We start from the raw sequence: 19,367 nt of genomic DNA, 5'->3' as shown, positions 1-19,367 counted from the left end.
ATTCTTGGACAAATATTGGTCCACAGCAGTCAAAGAGAGGCTATGTTGAGAGGTTTTCAACCCATCACCATTCAGTAATAAACATGGGGGACTGAGGAAGTATTTTGAAAAATACTTTAACAAAACTCAGTTTCCCACATGCACCTATAAAAGATACTGGAAAGTTGCCTACCAGCCCATATCAGCGAAAGCTGATGACTACACCTGAAAATGATATAGAATATTTCTTATATGTACTCAACTGGATTGACCTGTTACATGATGAGGGGCCATCACAACCACAGAACATTAATACACAGTGTGTGCCTCTCCAAAATAGTCAACAGCAACATGGAAACCAGCCTGGTTGGCACCGGTAAGCCCTGTGCAACAACAATAATACAAGAAATAATTGTGGTAACAGGGGAAACCAAAAGTACAAATGAGGTTTACCAAAAGTACAAATGAGGTTTCAGGGGAAGTCACAAGCAGAATTACAATAAACTGGCCTGTACTGGACAGAGAGATGTGGTTAACAAGTTCACAACACACCTCCAGTGGGTGTCAATAACCAACACAGCAATTGGCAGGAACCAACCACAAATAGACCACCCATCAATCCTCTACCTGGGAATTACGATCAATGGAATAATAATTACATATCCAATGGGGTCAAGGTCAAGGAGCATTTTATTCCAGGGCAATAAAGGACACAAACTGGTGAGGTCAAACCCACAACGTGCAGATAGTTGAAGTTACTCACAATGAAGAGGCTAACCCACCAACAAATCAGGAAAACTCCAACAGGCCATGATAAACCCCATTCACAGACCAATAAAAGGGGTGGGAGCATGCAATTTATTTCAAATTACTTTCTCAGATGAGCAAGGGGCAGATATGGAAGAAGAACTGTGTGGAAGAAGCAAACAACATAGACAAAGCTAATGAGGACTCAGTGCAAGCTGTAATTAATGCCCAGGCATATCATCAAACTGTATATATGTGTATGTTCTTTCCAACCTTGAAATTGAAAACAACTATTTTAACTGTTATCCTATGTAAGGTAATACTATTGCATGAACTCAGAGATTAAGGGAGCTACCTGCTCACTACAAATATGTCCGAGGCAAGCAACCTTTGAATGATCAGAGAAAATGTCATAAAATGTTGTTATATGCATCCTAAGGGTGGAAGTAAAACCTTAAAGGACATGCAGTGGCACTGAAATGTTTTCTGCACAAGTTATAAATATGGTTATAGATCCAGAAGTGAATGTGTATACATTGTACCACTCATGTACCTGATGCATCAGTAACACGTAGAGATAGGCTTATGTATGCGTAGGTTAAATCAAATAATGTTAAATTGTAATGCTTATTTTGTATATGTTATATGAACCATATATGTATTGACAAGACAAACAGCAAGAGGAACTATTCAATTGTCAAATGCTTGGTGTATGCTATAAAAAGGTTACACTTACGTGTGTTGTAGTGAACAAAGGAGCTGCTTACAATGAGCCAAACGTTTTGTGTTAATCTGTAGCAGTGAGGAATGCTAGAAGCTACAAGGGACCATATAAGGTGAAAGCATTTATGGACTTACAAGAAATTTTGTGAGATACTGACATGATGCTGAATGTACAGGCTGGTCTTGGACACTGAAATATATGACGCATGATGTGGTTCCAGTACCACAGGTCGGAAATGGTGAGCCTTTCCGTTGCAGCATTGGAACCTCTCAATCACGCACTTGCCTATACACACTGTGAAAATTTTGATGACATGAAATTCATCATTATCTAAGAACAGGTGAAAGCAAACCTAGCCATGTTGCACCAACAAGCTTATGAGGCGCATGCCCTGCAAGATGCATGTAGCAGTTACTCCATAATGATGGAGCCATGGACTCTAGCTTTGAACATGCCCTTCATTGCAGCATAGACTTGAAAAATTAAACTCTCAGAATATGTAAATAAAAATGTAAAATAACAGAGATCTGGCATGTCTAGGGTATACATTAAAATAAGACTGTCCACCAATAAAAATATTTTAAGTCCAGGGCAGGCTAAAGATACAACATAAGTTATAACTGAAAATAAATTTTAATATGTCATGATTTTATGTAGAAAGGGCACTGCTAATGTATACTGTCATCCAGTAACTTTGGAGAACACCAGTACACAGTAGGGGGACAGTTGTATTACGACTTATGCTGGTTTACCTAAATGGGTACACATTTTATTTCTTTCTGTCTATTTTTATCCATTCATTTGCCTAAGTAGTTTACAGCAAAGATTAAATGTGGTATGCCCACAGCAGTCAAGCCTGTGAAGCTAGTGAGAAAACAGGAACAACACTAAATTCCATATGTCTGTAAAATCAATTTTGTACTTTCTGTCTTTTCCCATCAACGGTACAGAGACGATGCGGATTTCTGTTTAGTTCAATAATGACATGAACTATATTAATTCCTATGGAATGAAGTCAATGCCAGTTATTAGTCCTTTATTTCACCTGATTTACCTATCTGCGTAACCAGTACCTGTATCACTTTGGAGAAGCAAGAAATTTAAGCACAGCAGGCTGGACACCATAACATTGTCTTCAAAGAAGATGAGGAGTTCAAGGCTTGAACAATTACCAACTAATAATACAATATTATATGTTACACATTTTTCATGTTTACTCCAGTCAGGCTTTACACCATGCTCAACAGGCAAAACCCACTGAATAAGAGGGAGTCAAGATATAGGAGGGTGTCACAACACTAATTAGACCATTGATGATGAATGCAGCTCCAGTGTGGGGGTATGCAGCTCTAACACATCTGCACCAGCTGCAGATCATACAGAACAAAGTCCTATGTACAACAAGCAATGCTTCACAGTGAATACCATCTTGAAACTCTCATGGAGGTATTCAAAAAAATTGCCACATGACTCTACAAGAAAACAAGACACTCCAACAATCCTTTCATCCTTAACCTAGGTAACTATGATCACAAACATAGGTGGAAACACAACCGCCAAAAAACACTACTACTTGGGGACAATTAAAAACTTATGGATAACACCAACAAACAAACATGACAAATGCTGATGAACCTCTGCAGCACAGCAAAATTAACTGGCACTGCCAGGTGTAAACTAGCTGACCAACTGGCACTGCAAGGAAACCATATTGCACACTAAACACAAACAAACTTAACCAAAACCCTTGCACAGTGGTTGATTTATGAATTTATGATCACTCGACCACTTATATGATGACCTTGGTATGTTACAGGTAGAGATGCTGCAGCTGGTGCCCAGCCCAGCAATACCCCTACTCGAAAGGACTGACACTCTTTATGATGACCTAACAATGGGACTGAGCATTGCACAATACCTGAAACTAGCAACCTCCTTAACCTTGAATGATCTGTCGCAGATGACAAGAAAATCACTATTGGTCTTACTACCTGACCAGACCATCACAGAGGTTTATCTCCCTTGGCATTTGCCTTGGCACTGCACAGTCATCATGGCCCCGCATCCCATGAAGTCGTCGAGTAGTAACTAACGAATACGGAGGTGACTGTAGATCTTTCGAAATAGTCGCCACATGGGTGTGGGCATGGAGGGGCTCCACCCTTTAAAAAGAACAAAGCTCCCACGCGAACTTACTACTGTTGCATCTCTTGTGTGATGCCAGCAAACTTCTGTTGTAATTATTATTCTTAAAATTAAATTTGCTGATTTAAGTGAATTTATTGAAGGGAAGAATATGATGGTCTAGCAGCTTAGAATGAACACAAAAAAATTGTGACACTCATTGGATGTTCTAGTGTTTTCATCATTAACACCTATGAGATGTTGACAGATTATGGCCAAACTGCAACTAAATAACAAGATATATTTCTTCATAATATTCAGTTTACAGCAGAACTACGGTTTCAAAAATCACAACAAATTAGAAAAATCTAAGCCATGGATTTTCATCGCATCATTTCACATGATTAACAGCTAGACTACAAGCTGTATACAGTGACTGTTAATGTCACCCTCTTTGCTTAAACTCTTCTCAAATTTTTTGGTGACTATTGGAACAAGGAGGAGTTGGAACAGACTATTTCAAAGCCTAGATTGAAGACACTACTGACCATGAAAGAAAAGCCAGCCACTGCATTCTGGACCTCCAAATGAAATCACTAACGGGAAATATAGCTGTGTTGTAGGAATTCTATGTGTTCCAACTGATCTGCTGAAACGATGGCTTATTAAACCTGCCACACGTTTTCAATGGCAGTTGTTAGTTCTCACACTCAGTACATCACCATATGTGTGGACAATGCTACTGCTGCTCTACTTACATGTCTTTATAACTTTTTTAAAAAAATGAAAATCAGAAAAAAGTACAAACACATATACTTATTAGAGGCATATTGATTTAAAATGAAATGAAAAAGTTGGCAAAATAATACTCTGTAATTATGAGTATGGGCAATACAAAGTGAATGATCATCAACATTAATACTTATGAGCAATGAACCAAAATACTACTGAGCACAAGGAATTTGTATTATTTGTTATCAATAAAGGGGCTTAGTTGAATGATGCAACATACAAAAAAGAATGCTAACCTTTTTCACCGGGCAGGCCACGTTCCCCTTGGTCCCCTTGTGCACCCTTGTCTCCTTTGTCCCCTGGAATACCCGGTAAACCAGATTCTCCTGGTAAGCCGGGTGCCCCTGGAGGTCCTGGAATGGTACTTCCAGATGACACAGAAGTTCCAGGTACACCTGGTGCACCAGGTGCTCCCTATAACAATATATTGAGGTAAGCTGATGACTTTCAGTGAAAGCAGTTCATTTACCTCTGCATATATTTAAATTAAAAGAAGGGTTACAAGTGCTACAGCAAATTGGGCCCACAATTTTGTTTACTTATTTAACAATAACAACCTGTGTTCAAACAAATTTACTAAAAACAAAGTGAAACTAGAAAGTCAGTCAAAATAATTTCATGAACTGGTAAGGTTTTAATATTGTCTTGATTATTAATGCCTGAACACAACACAAACGTGTGCTGAATTAAAGTACCATTAAATTCATAAAAGAAACTGCATTATGTTATTTGAACATTACAAACAGGATGAAAACTCTGATGCCTAGTGATTTATTACAGCTTAAAGCAAATATATCAATCATTAACATATGAAAAAAAAACTAAAACTTAAGTGGTCTTCAAGCTTAAGGTTTGAATGTCACAGTGCCTGATCCTATTGGAAATGGCATGTCCTTTCCTTCCTCCAATTTTGGAACTGGATTACCAATACAGTTATAGCGAAGCCTACAGTTTAATGTGGAATATCAACCACAGTACCAAGCAAGTTTGTGGAGCAGTTAGCACACAGAACTCACTTAGGGAGGATGATGGTTCAATTCCACGTCCAGCCATCCAGATTTAGGTTTTCTGTGATTTCGCTAAATCACTCCAAGCAAATGTGTTGATGGGTTCTTTGAAAGGGCACAGCCATTATCCTTTCCAGTCCCTGAAATATTCTGAGCTTCTGCTCCCTCCCTCTTTAATTACTTTGATGTTTAAGAGACATTAAACCCCACACTTCCTTCCTTCCTTTCTGACCACAGTGTGACTTTGCATTTCTTAGATATGCATATCACTGGCACAAACAAAAGAGGAAATAAAAAAAGGGATCCTTAGTCAACCTGAGGATTGAAAATCAAACATAGTATACTTGCAGGTAGTGCAATATAAGCATATGTTCATCATCTGGAAATGGAGAATCTGTCAGTAAAATAATACTACATCCCCACTCCAAGGCCTCAGTCTTTTATTGAATGACAAGGGCATTAATTGCCAAGATTTTAGGAAATACATCTACACCAACAATAGCAAATGGTACACTGAGTAGCCATTATGGAAGTGAGACTGAAGAAGAGATTGGCAGCAATCCAAATTTGTCATGATAATATGTTCCTGCATATCTTTTTGGCAACAAAGTGAGTTGGCCTGTGGTCCTTCATCCTCTGTACATAAGGTTACCAAACGCCCAGAAAACCCCGTACATGCCCTCCTTTTAACCTCTGCTACACTCACTCTGAGGTTTGGAAGTATCAAGTCTATGGAGAACCATCACTGCCTAATTTTGTTAAAGATGCTTTCTCCATGTGTGATAAATGCATGGTCTATCTACAGTCATCTACTGTATCTTTATTTTTAGATTTAAAAGGTTTTGACCAGATGATTATTAATTTAAAAGTGTGTGTAATTGATGTACCAAGTTCTACTGAGTTATTGAGTGAAAAGGGTGTTCGACTGATGATGTTATGTATTGTGACAAGTTATGTATTTTAAATCAGTTTTTACAACAAAATCTATTATCATTTGGGTTAGATCTTCAGTGACAGCAAGTATGAATTTGTTATTTATAATTGCTGAAAATAGTAGAGTAGGCGTACTACTCTGTTTGTACCACAGTCTTGATACTAGAAGGAGACATATACTATCATCATAAAGACCTGAATATGGTACAGAAAGGGACTAGTTTCAATTGTTATGAGATTTTTAGTGTTCTCCTTCACAAGTTATGTGCCTAGTGGATGATGAGCTCTTGTTGTAAGAAAACCTCATAGCACTTTCTATTGCAATGGCCAGTTTACATTATAAAGGAATTCCTGAACTATAACACAGAGCGTCCATGTACCAGTAACAATCAAACACATCCCCATATTCTTTTTTGTGTGCATGCTTAATTATTATAAGCATAATTAAATATTTTATTTTTCTATGATAAAACCTAAGCTGTACATACATTAATATGAAATTGATTATTACTAGTTACATAATACCACAAACTATGCTGTTATAAATACAACAAATTTATAAAGCTGACTCACAAAATGGATCACCAGAACACAAAATAAACGAAATAAAATAGATTGAATATTGGCTTAGTGAAGGATATTGTGTCACTTAAATATAATTTCAAGAATGTATCTTGCTCCAAATTTTATGATTACATTTCAATGCAAGCACAGATAATGGATAATGTTCGCTCTTCATAAAAATAGAAAGAAAAATTCAAGAAAATTATTGATATTTGTGTGCACAATATATATATACAGCACTTATGTTTTAAATAATAAAACGATACACCATCAAATTTTAGCTTATATTGTTTGATCTACTGTATCTTGGCTCACAGAACTCTGATTAATATTTTTGGATCTTCATGTCCTATATTTCATTAAAATGATCTGACAACCATGACCATGTAGACTGTGTTTGGTGCTCTTTGACGGTATTCAGTCTTAAGTGATGGCAGATGTCAGGTACAATCCTTAAAATAATCAGTGTTGTGTAGTACATTGCAGATTTTAAAAATGATGCAAAGCAAAATGTGAAAATGAAAAGTGAAGGCTATTAACATCATAACTCATTGCAGAAAGGTGTTAAATAATTTCTGTAGAAAGCAATATTAAGGGCTGACCTTTTCCTAACTTACTCTTCTTTTTTTGGGATCAAAACCAGAGTAAGTTGGTGTCATCTAGAGTAAAAGTATTTTTTTCCTTCATGGAAGAGCTCGGATAATTTATTCATATGTAACTAGTGAGAGAAATATGTGGCAGAAATAGGTAATGTTGAATTATTACAAAATTGTTTCTTGCACAATATGCAAGCACAGGCTGTCTAAATGTCCAATTTGAAGTTTAGTATGCTAGATTAAGGACATATTCTTGTGTGAAACAATAAATTTGTTTTTTCATTACTACTTAATTGTTATGAGTACTTGTTTAAAAAGTTTGCTCCATTTATTTGTTTTATTCATCACTGACCAAATTTCAGTTTTCTGTAAACAATCTGAAAGTGTGATTTAACATTTGGAAGGAATGCAAAACTGAGCAGTTTGCTATAAAAGAACAATCAACTGTACAATTAACATCATTTATTGTGAGATTTGAGAAAAATTGTTCCAGAAAAAACACATTCTGTTCTTGAATGACAAAAAAATTTGTTTATTACGAAGTTTGACCTCAGGTATCCTTCCCACAAAATTATTGGATTTTTACCTTTTTCAATGTAAGGAGAGCAGACTTTTTTTGAGGATAGCAAAAATATTCCAATCAGTTATAATAATTTGAAACCATTGTTTTGATCACACAAGACTACTATAAATGTATTTAAAGATGCAGAACTACTTTTTCCATTTACTCAGGGGTTGATAGAGGCAAACATTACTGTGACAATTTCAGAAAACACGGATAATTGCAGTTTGCTTATAAACTCCCTCCTCCCTCTTTAAACTACATCACCTGCACAGAAGTGTCACAGATTCAACACATAACACATAATTTTGATTGGGTTCAAATACTAACCTAACATTTCCCACACAAGACACTGTGGGAATTTGTGTGGCAGCACTCTGCCTAATGGGGCAACAAAGACTGTATTCTACACCCAGATCAGAATAACAAACCGTTTGGCAGTTAGAAATGGAAAGGGTCAACGTTGTCAGTTAGCTGTTATACACGCACCCAATATGGTTGCAGCAGCAACAGTTGTTCATATTAGTACTGAATGTCTTGCTGCTCAAGTTCACTATTAGCTTTGGACTTTCTTTTGCATATTATAAAGAAGAAACAGCACAAAGAAAGAAAGAAAGAAAGACAACAGTAATGTTAGCGGCATAATTGTTGTCTGCAGAGCAATATACCAATGCAAAACACATTTGCTGGTTGGTTGTTGATATGGTAGCTCTTCTGTAGACAACTAGGAATTGGTCAGTTTATTTTCTGATCCAGTTATAGTTGCAGTTAGAACAATTCTGACAGCATTTTAGTGGAATACAGTAATAGTTATATACAGGATACATACAACTCCATCTCACTATGTGAGCACCACAATTTAAATGCTGTTTCACGGCAACAGTAATGAACACATAAATTTCTTTCATTTAATATTGTTTAAATTCTTTCCACAAAGAGAGGATGATCTTATTTTAATCAGTCTGTTAGTCTACAGTATTGATTTTAAGAGAAGTTCAATATTCCTTGATTAAATTGGTTTATATTTTTTGTACCTAGCAGTAATTATACACAACTTTTAAACTCATGTTAGTTAATGAAGAAGTTGTGGCCTTTTTAATCTTAACTTTGTTGCGGAGTTCTTATGGTTACATAACAACACAATGTATTAAACTATTGTTGTGTTTACCAAAGAAACTCGGCATCCAACATAAAAATGGCAGGAAGAGAACCCCCTACCACAGAAAGTAGTTGCTGCATTGAAGTGGCTTACTGAGCATGCAGGAACTCAACAGCTTCATCGCAAAGCTAACTAGGTATGAATAGAAATTTGAGAAACTTATATTAACAAATACTTAAAAATAATTTATTAATAATATCTATACATTACTTGAGTACGAACATGAGGCGTGGTGAGGTTGCTAAATGGCTCTACCACAGATATAATTTTTGAACCCTGGTCTAGTTTTGATTCCAGTGAACAATGACTATTTGAAGTAGCAGAATGTCCAATCAGGTTCTGCTGGCAGTGATGATAGGTAAGTCCTGGTACTGTTTCTGGTTCATGGGTACTGCAGCACTTGGTGAATACTGTGACACTTTGAAACTATGGAGACACTTATTAATGAGTGGAGCTGTGTGTCCTCTAAAATCTGTGGTTGATGGATGAAAGTTCAAGTTCATTTGGAAGACACCAGGTGGAAGCAGGATATAGTGCCTATTATGTATGCACTCTGTAGTGTCAGTCTATTACTATGGCAGGTATGTAGAACTACTTGAATCACATAATACAATCCATTATGTGCACCCTAAATGCCACCTGACCATAAATATGTGGTGTCACACTGGAGTCTGGCCTTGCCCGATGGCACCCTCTGTGTGTACGGCTGTGTACAATATCTACTGGCAGATACAGTAGCAGTGGTGTACAACTTGTTCAGAAGTTTGTTGCAAAGAGACTAGTGGTACAATATAATTAATGACATTACTATAGTATGCTGGAAGTAAATAAATACTGTGACGTTCTTGGTAGCATGCAAATGCTGGAAGATATAAATATGACCACACACCACACAGGAGAGGTGGTGAGCAGTTGGCAGTCACAAAAAGAAGACTGAAATCATGTCTAAGCTTTCAGACATTTAGCAATGGCGCCACTGCTGTTTATATGCCTGTCAAACACTCATCCCCTCATCAATACAGTGAGCGGTTAACTTTACTCCTAATTTAACAATTTTGTATTTCATAGAGAATTACCGTATTTACTCGAATCTAAGCCGCACTTTTTTTCCAGTTTTTGTAAGCCAAAAAACCGCCTGCGGCTTAGAATTGAGTGCAAAGCAAGCGGAAGTTCTGAAAAATGTTGGTAGGTGCCGCCACAACTAACTTCTGCCATCGAATATATGTAGCGCTACACAAGCATGCTTTGTGGGCACAAAGATAAATACTGGCGCCAAAACCTTTTTTTTTTCTCCGCCCCGAGTTTCGACCACTGCATTTTCATACATTGTCCAACGAAGTAAATACAAATTCCGTATTGTTCATCTTCGAATGAAGCAGAATTTCAATGTACTACGAAAATCCGACTGGCAAGACTGTTAGGGATGTTTGTCAATATGGCCAACTCTACGTTCCGAGTTTTTTCCTACCCGTGAGAAGAGATGGTTGCTAATAGGAACCTGATGAAATGTGAATCACATGCAGTATTCTCTTCACCATAAGAATAATACGAAAATAAACATTTTGCCATGTATTCTTTCGTGTTTGCTGCTCTCATTTAAATCCTGTCTGCCTAATAAACTACGAAACTAGAGTGAAACAACAGCAAACGCGGAATAATATACTTATCGTGTCATGTTTATATTCGTACTATTCTTATGCCTAATAGTGATATAGTCAGAAATGAAGCACGGCAACTGACTAGATTTTAAATGTAAGATGACTAATTTCTGTGCAGAATTTGATGTACTAAAGAAGCGGCCGCAAAGATTTTCAAACGGAGAAAAATTTGCGCGTAACTCTCGTTCAGAACATGTTCTATCATACGCAGTCTATTATTTGGTTCTTGTTGATCATTATCAAAGAAAGCAGCAGTGTAAGTAACAACAAACTGCAGTCTCTTGCCATTGTTTCGCTAATGAGACGATTCCTCTTTTTTTAAAAAAGCGGCGGTAGCGCGCACAAAAGCAAGTCATGCTGCGAGCGGCGACAGGTCGTACACACGCACCATCAGAATGCGACAAACAATGCATGACACAGTACAGTAATGCATTTTCAGCTTAGAGTGACGTAAACACCTATAACAAAGAAAACGGCACTTATCAGATCAAAGCAAAATAAGCAATCGATTCAAACCAGACGAAGCACGTGAAAAAGGAAGGGTACCTGTATAAATACGGACGGAGCGCCTGATGCATAGCAATGGCTACCTGGTAAAGCTTAACTGCTAAGCTTACGACTCGAACCAAACTACTGTAGCTGTATCGTCTTTCATTCGACCTAAATTGTGTCTCGTATTACAATGGACCAACTTTGTTTCGATTTGGAGGTGCGGCCTAAAACTTTTCTCTCCCCTTGAATTTGAGTCTCAAATTTCAGGTGCGGCTTAGATTCGGGAAATATTTTTTTCCTTTATTTCGAGTCTCATTTTTCAGGTGCGGCTTAGATTCGAGTGCGGCTTAGATTCGAGTAAATACGGTATCTATGAGAATCTCTCACCCAGCACAAAGTCCCTAGTGAGTGGAAAAAAAGTGCAGCTGGTTTCTGTGTAGATGAAGGGCAAAAGAACAGACCCACAAAATTACACAGAAATATTCCTAACATTGATTTGCTGCAGGATCCTTGAACATTTTCTCAGTTCAAATATAATAAATTTTCCTTGAGACAGAGAAGCTTATGTCCATGAATCAATCAGCACAGTGTTAGGAAGCATCACTCTTGCAAAACACAGCTTGCCCTTTTCTTCACATGATTTATTGTAAACTAAGGATGAATGGCAACAGACAGATTCCATATTTCTAGATTCCCGGAATGCTTTTAACACAGCGCTCCACTGCAGGCTGTTAAAGAAGGTACGAGCATGTGGAACAGGTTCACAGATACATGAGTGGCTCAAAGACTTCTTAAGTTATAGAACCCAGTATGTTGTCCACAACAAAGAATTTTCAACAGAGACAATGGTATCATCAGGAGTGCTCCAGGGAAGTGTGATAGGACTGCTGTTATTCTCTATATACATAAATGATTTGGCAGACAGAGTGGGAAGTTCTTTGCTGATGATGCTGTGGTGTACTGTAAGGTGTAGTCAGTGAGTGACTGTAGGAGGATGCAAAATGACTAAGACAAAATTTTGAGTTGATGTGATGAATGGCAGCTAGCTCTAAATATAGAAAAATGTAAGGTATTCCAGATAAGTATGAAAAACAAATGTGTAATGTTCAGATACAGCATCAGCAGTGTCCTGCTTGACACAGTCATGTCATTTAATTATGTGAGGACTGTAGAAGGAAAGGTGAATAGTTGACTTCAGTTTATTGGGAGAATTCTATGAAAGTGTGGTTCATTTGTAAGGGAGACCATATGTAGGACACTAGTGAAACCTATTCTTGAGTATTGTTGAAGTGTTTGTGATCTTATAACAGTACACCCTCCCCCTAGATTCATATGAAATGTCTGATACCACCTTTTTATGCAACTGGGTGTTTTTTGGAAGATTCAGTGCTTCCTGGAGACTTTTGTGTGTGTTTTGGATGCATTATTCAATTCAGTTTGCCAAAATACAGTTTATTATTTGTAAACACGTATAGAATATTCTGGAAGGACGTATATTATCGTAATTGTCTATGGACTGTTGTCATTAACAAAATTATGTACAGGTTCCAAATCAAAAACCTAGCTGAGAAGTTGAAGTAAGAGATATTTAGTAACAAATGTTAAGAGGCTGTGGAAATGTTAGCATAAGTGTCTGGCACCTCTAATTACCTTGATTGCAGTTGATTGGTGGCTTGGCAGGGAGAACCTCATTATCTTGAAAAAGGCTTAAAAATTATGACTAAGTGATGTATTTTCATTTGTTATCTATTTTTATGTCCTCATCTGTAACTGATAATTAACTCTCCAATTGTTTACACCACACAACTTTCCGATTTTCAGAATTTAATGCCTTATTTGTAAATTTTACAGATAAAGTATGAGATTTGTGCTATCATTGAATGTTAGTAACCAAATCCAAACTGTGATTAATTATGTAACTAAAATAATACAAGAGAAATTATTGTAATTCAAGTTCAGACTGATTTTTTATATTTAAAACTACAGATAATACTAAAAAATTTATGTAATATGATATTGTATTTTATACCTTATTTGGCTGTAACATCAGTTTCTTTACATGTTGTAAATTTTAATTGTAACATCAAAATTGCACAAAATTAATAACGGGTTATTTTGAAATTTATTGTTAAAATTCTATACAAAGCGATGCAGTGAGGCTTCAAGTTAGTTTTTGAGTTTATGTTTTGTCAGTCAGTCAAAGAGATCTGTGAAGTATATCAGTCAGTGTTTTGTTAACATGACGAGTATGCAGTTCAGTTGTCAATAAATTTTGTGAATCTGGAAACTGTTATATTCTTTCATCAAATGAACTTCGGGACAAGTTAAGTTAATTTATGTAACGTTCAAGAATAAAGCATAGTCACAATCTGTACCAGGTCAGATTACAGGAAGACACTGAAGCAATTCAGATGGGCAGCTAGACATTTTAGTGGTAGGTTCGAACAAAATGCAAGTGTTACGGAGATGTTTCAGGAACTCAAATGGAAATCCCTGGAGGGAAGGCGACATTCTTTTTGAGGAACAGTATTGAGAAAATTTAGAGAATTGTCATTTGAAGCTAACTGCAGAATAATTCTGTTGCCTCCCACATACATTGCGTCTAAAGAACACAAATATAAGATACGAGAAATTATGGATCATACGGAAACATACAGACAGTAGTTTTTCCCTCATTCTATTTGCAAGTGAAACAGAAAAGGAAATGACTAGTAGTGGTACAGGGTACCCTCTGCCACATGCCATAAGGTGGATTGCAGAGTATCAGTGTAGATGTCGGTGAAGATGTAGATGGAGAAGACTTCAGCAGAAAAAAATGGGCAACCATGAAAGTGGCAAGCCCTACAAAATTATTCTGAACTTTGTCACATTTTGTAGTCTGTAGTTGTTTCATATAATATTTTGGAGCATCACCAGATAACAGATCCACCTTACATAAAGTTTCAAGCACATCACAGAATCCTAGATATTTTTGACATGTCTTCAGTTACCTGCCATTTCATTCTTATTACCTTATGTACAAAGATGGAAACATATTTTGCAAATATGAAGGTTTTTCTGTAAACTAGTTACAAAATCAAACACATTTACTGCAAATTTAGCAAACAAGCTTTATTTAAAGTTCAATGCCTTTACAAAGGGAAATGGTGTTTTTTATTCACTCCTCTACAAACTTGTAAGATGCACCTTCTTTTCAATTGAAGGATTCCATCAGCAAAATGCCTGTTTTCTGCCTGTAGCTATATATATTTTGTTAAGTATCAGGATGTTATTCTATAATGCTTTCCCTTAAAAACCTCTCACCTGATACCAATAGAATATTTGCCGAATGGTAGCTTTTGTCCTGAGTATTTCTTGTTCTTGGATACAAGGTGAAAGTGGTCAGGGTTTCCATTAAGCAAAGTTGAAAAATACGTTCTTCCACCATTTCATTTGACTTCTCTAGAAGGAACAGTATGATATGAGCTGATCATTTCTGTATACACCTGTTATGTTGAAACTGTAGACTAGAATGACATCAGGTTTTTTTCTTCTTAATCATCCTTATTTTGCTGTGAACCTCTACCTGTCATTCTGTAATGACTTGAAAAGCAGAGAACATCTCTCATGTCCATCTACTTCATACACAACAAACCATTCTTTCTCATGAATGCACACTCACTTTTCTTTAGATTTTTGTTGACTATGCCTTGTTTAGACAGTCCCCTACAATTTGACATGCACATTCCCACATCCTGTTCTCCTTCTCCTACAGAAATTCAAAAACAGCTAGTGAACTATAATATCTGTTTTTTATATGGTTTGTATCATTTTCCTCAGATGAAAACAGTGCTGGAGACTGAAAAAGTAAATATAAAAGCATTCAAATGAAAACCGAAGACCTGGCATAACATATAGTCTGCATGACAGATGGCCCCACAAGGAGGATGGACCTTCACAAGCTGTGGAGGGGGAATGGCACAATGCCACATCACAGGTGCAGGGAGTTGATGGGTTATGACCTTGGTTGTTGGTGGACTGGCCTAGTATGCTTGTCCAGCTGTTGACAGGGAGGCAAACAAAGAAGAGATGAGAGATGTGGTTCATTTTCTGGTGGCTGATCGTACTGGAGTACGCAAAATTCATCATTGCATGTCTGCTGTGTACAGCAAACATTGCATGTCTCTGATGTGTGTGCATGAGTGGTAGAGAAAATTTCAAGAAGGACACTTATCACTGCAAGATGATCCGCAACCAGGACAGGCCCACTGAGCCATTACCACTGATGTGATGGCATGGATTGATGGCCTTATCCATGGAGACTGATGAATCACAGAGAATGAAATTTATGTTCTGGGCAGCATTAGCCATGGCTCTCTGCATGTCATCATCAAGGACTACTTGCATTACCACAGTCTCAATGGAGAGAAGTCTTCTGAAGTAAGAGTGATTTCAGGTGTGCCGCAGAGGAGTGTCGTAGGACCGTTGCTATTCACAATATACATAAATGACCTTGTGGATGACATCGGAAGTTCACTGAGGCTTTTTGCAGATGATGCTGTGGTGTATCAAGAGGTTGTAACAATGGAAAATTATACTGAAATGCAGGAGGATCTGCAGCGAATTGACGCGTGGTGCAGGGAATGGCAATCGAATCTCAATGTAGACAAGTGTAATGTGCTGCGAATACATAGAAAGATAGATTGCTTATCATTTAGCTACAAGATAGCAGGTCAGCAACTGGAAGCAGTTAATTCCATAAATTATCTGGGAGTACGCATTAGGAGTGATTTAAAAAGGAATGATCATATAAAGTTGATCGTCGGTAAAGCAGATGCCAGACAGAATCATTGGAAGAATCCTAAGGAAATGCAATCTGAAAACAAAGGAAGTAGGTTACAGTACACTTGTTTGCCCACTGCTTGAATACTGATCAGCAGTGTGGGATCCGTACCAGATAGGGTTGATAGAAGAGATAGAGAAGATCCAACAGAGAGCATCGCGCTTTGTTACAGGATCATTTAGTAATCGCGAAAGTGTTATGGAGATGACAGTTAAACTCCAGTGGAAGGCTCTGCAAGAGAGACGCTCAGTAGATTGCTACAGACTTTTGTTGGAGTTTCAAGAACACACCTTCACTGAGGAGTCAAGCAGTATATTGCTCCCTCCTACATATAACTCGCGAAGAGACCATGAGGATAAAATCAGAGAGATTAGAGCCCACACAGAAGCATACCGACAATCCTTCTTTCCACGAACAATACAAGACTGGAATAGAAGGGAGAACCGATAGAGGTACTCAGGGTACCCTCCGCCACACACCGTCAGGTGGCTTGCGGGGTATGGGTGTAGATGTAGATGTAGATGTAGATTTGCATTCATTGGGTGCTGCATGACCTGATGGGAGGACAAAAGATGGACAGAAAGACATCAAGTATGAGTCATCTGTTTCGGTATCAATAGAAAGGGCATGTGTTTCTATCCTATATCGTCACAGGGCACAAAACATGGTGACACCATTTCGACTCCAAGGGCAAATGGCAAAGCCAACAGTGGAAAGAGCTCACAGCTCCCCTGCCAAAAAAATCCAAAGCTGTTCATACAAGTTCGGGTAAGATCTTGATGATTTTCTTCATCAACTGCAAGGAGGCCTCTGCTCATCAAGCTCCTAAAGCGTGGAACCACCATCAGTGAGTAGCAATATGAAGACACTTTGCAGGAACTGTAATGCACCACAAAGTCAAAACGTCCAGGAATGCTATCAGACTGAAGCATCCTGTTGCATGATAATGCCCCCCCCCCCTCCACTGCCAAATGGATGAAGGCTGCTTCAGCAGTTTGGTTGGGAATCACTGTAACACCCTCCTCACATCCCTCATCTGTCACAGTGTGATATTCACATGTTCGGCGTCCAGAAGAAAGATATAAATGGACACTGGTTTCAGTCAGTTGGGGAGAGCAAGAGAAGCCATGACTGTGGATCCATCAGTGGCCTGTCACTTTCTAAAAAACAGGACTCGATCATCTCGTCCCCTATTGGATTAAATGTCTTAATGTCTGTGGTGATTATTTTAGAATGGATCCATTCCATGGTCCCAGTGTGGTGGGTGTTCGGTTTTCATTTGTATGCCCCTTATAATTCATGAGAGATCTGATTTTATGGATGAGATTTTTGTCAGGTCCATTTTTTGGAACTATGAGGCATTGTTAAGAGAGAATAGCAAAAAATAGATTTCTAGCCAAAACAAAGCCTGGTAATGCTCGGGAACATCAGTAATCATGCAGTTAGCAGACCTAATATGTGAAAGACACTGGCAAGAGAAAACAATTTCATTTTTAAACAATGGAAAATCTGAATTGCGCAGGTGGGAAGTCTACCTACAATATATCCTACATTCCTGTAACCCTCCTAGCCTCAAATTTTGTTAGTCATTGTCCTCATCTATCTATCCCCTTCCCTGTTCCCATTCCAGCACTACACAGCCCTCTATTCCACCAATGCACCCAGTCTTTTTATTTCTCTCCTTTTCTGCTACCCCCTCCCTCCCGCCCTCCGACTAACCTCTTGACTGCACCTAGCTGCCCTACCCTCTCTCCACTTCATCCCTCCATGCTCCCCAGCAGCACGTCACTGTTCCCCGACCCTACCCTGCTATCCCTCCCCCTCCCTTCCCCAGCCTCCTCCTTGCCCCCACCAAGTTGTCTCTCCCATCCCCAGAGACTGTGGTCATGTGTGTGTGAATTGTGTTCTCAGTCTGTCATCTATTGTTGACAGAAACCTTGTTAGCCAAAAGCTTATTTTGTGACAGTCTTTTTGTTGTGCCTATTTGCGACTTAGCATCTCCCCTCTACGGTGAGTAGCAACTATCCTTTTCATAATAATTTCATTTTTATTTTGTTAAACTTCTGAGGTATCTAAATAATGTAACTGAAATTATGTTCTAACAATTGATATACACATTCTGACAGTAATTCAAAATAACATGAAGTTCAAGGCCATAAATGTCAATCCTTCATGAAAGAAATATCACATAATTTGGAGAAATATGTTCTGTTGTTCATGGCTGCCAATGGAAACCTTTCTCAGTATAATATATTAATAGAAAGCTAGTCAAGAGAACTTTCCATTAATATTGAGACCATTAGAAAGAGAGAGCACTACTTCAGATTGGACAAAGATAAGCAAAGATATCAATGTTGGCCATCCTAAAAGAACTACCCCAGCATTCATCTGAAGTGATATATGGCACCCACAGGAAAATGAAATCAAAATACAGTAGCTGGACTGTGGGTCAAACATCTTTCCTTCACAATAAAAGTCCTGTATCATACCTGTCATTCCATCTTGCTCTATCATACTTTGTTTGACAATATTCTTATAGAACATTTACCATATTGATACATTCTCTGTTATGATCTTTTAAGTATGACTTTATACCACCCATTACTCATCTGCAGATGAGTGTGCTTTCTTAATTTTTTTTGAAAGTGCAAAAACGCAAATGCAGAAAGTCTTTTGCTTCTTCATTTGAGTGTAATTTTGTTTTGGTGTTTTTTGTTTTCATTAAATCTTCTTTTGTGATTTATTATGACATATTATTTTATTATTTCTGAGTTTGTTCATTACATTTCAAACTAAATCTGCACATCACCATCACTCTTTGTTGCCGACGATTTAGAATTACATCAATGAGACACTTATGTCACTCACCACGGGTCCTGGAAGCCCTCGCAAACCCTGCGGTCCAGTATCTCCACGGTCACCCTTTAAACCTTTCTCACCACTGGTGCCATCTCTGCCAGGGGGACCTGGTGGACCTTGTTCCCCAGGAAATCCTCTTAATCCTTGTGGTCCTTCTGGACCTTCTGGGCCTGGAGAGCCCTGGTAAAATACAATAATGATCATTAAAAAAAATACAGTTTACAGCACTGAAGAGATGTTGATGTGTCATTTATGTGGAATCTGTCAAGGGTTACTATCAGTGAAACTATCCAAACAATGTGTCATTAAAGAAAGGAAATAAAGTAAAAAGAACATAAGAAATAATCAT

The 19,367-nt window shown here is 37.8% G+C and overlaps 1 protein-coding gene across 3 annotated transcripts in view; it reads right to left on the bottom strand.

The window, feature by feature from the left end:
• The window catches only part of LOC126092137 (collagen alpha-1(IX) chain-like), a 362,152-nt gene that overhangs the window by 91,013 nt on the left and 251,772 nt on the right, over window positions 1–19,367 (bottom strand). For all 3 annotated transcript variants that reach the window (XM_049907597.1, XM_049907598.1, XM_049907599.1), the window contains 2 exons: window positions 19,028–19,198; window positions 4,603–4,780 (listed from right to left, as the gene is read on the bottom strand). In XM_049907597.1, the coding sequence (XP_049763554.1) occupies window positions 4,603–4,780; window positions 19,028–19,198 (349 nt within the window). The remainder of the gene's footprint in view (window positions 1–4,602; window positions 4,781–19,027; window positions 19,199–19,367) is intronic.

Source organism: Schistocerca cancellata, chromosome 7, assembly GCF_023864275.1.
Source record: "Schistocerca cancellata isolate TAMUIC-IGC-003103 chromosome 7, iqSchCanc2.1, whole genome shotgun sequence".
Taxonomy (NCBI): domain Eukaryota; kingdom Metazoa; phylum Arthropoda; class Insecta; order Orthoptera; family Acrididae; genus Schistocerca; species Schistocerca cancellata.
This window is presented reverse-complemented; position numbering and strand designations above follow the sequence as displayed.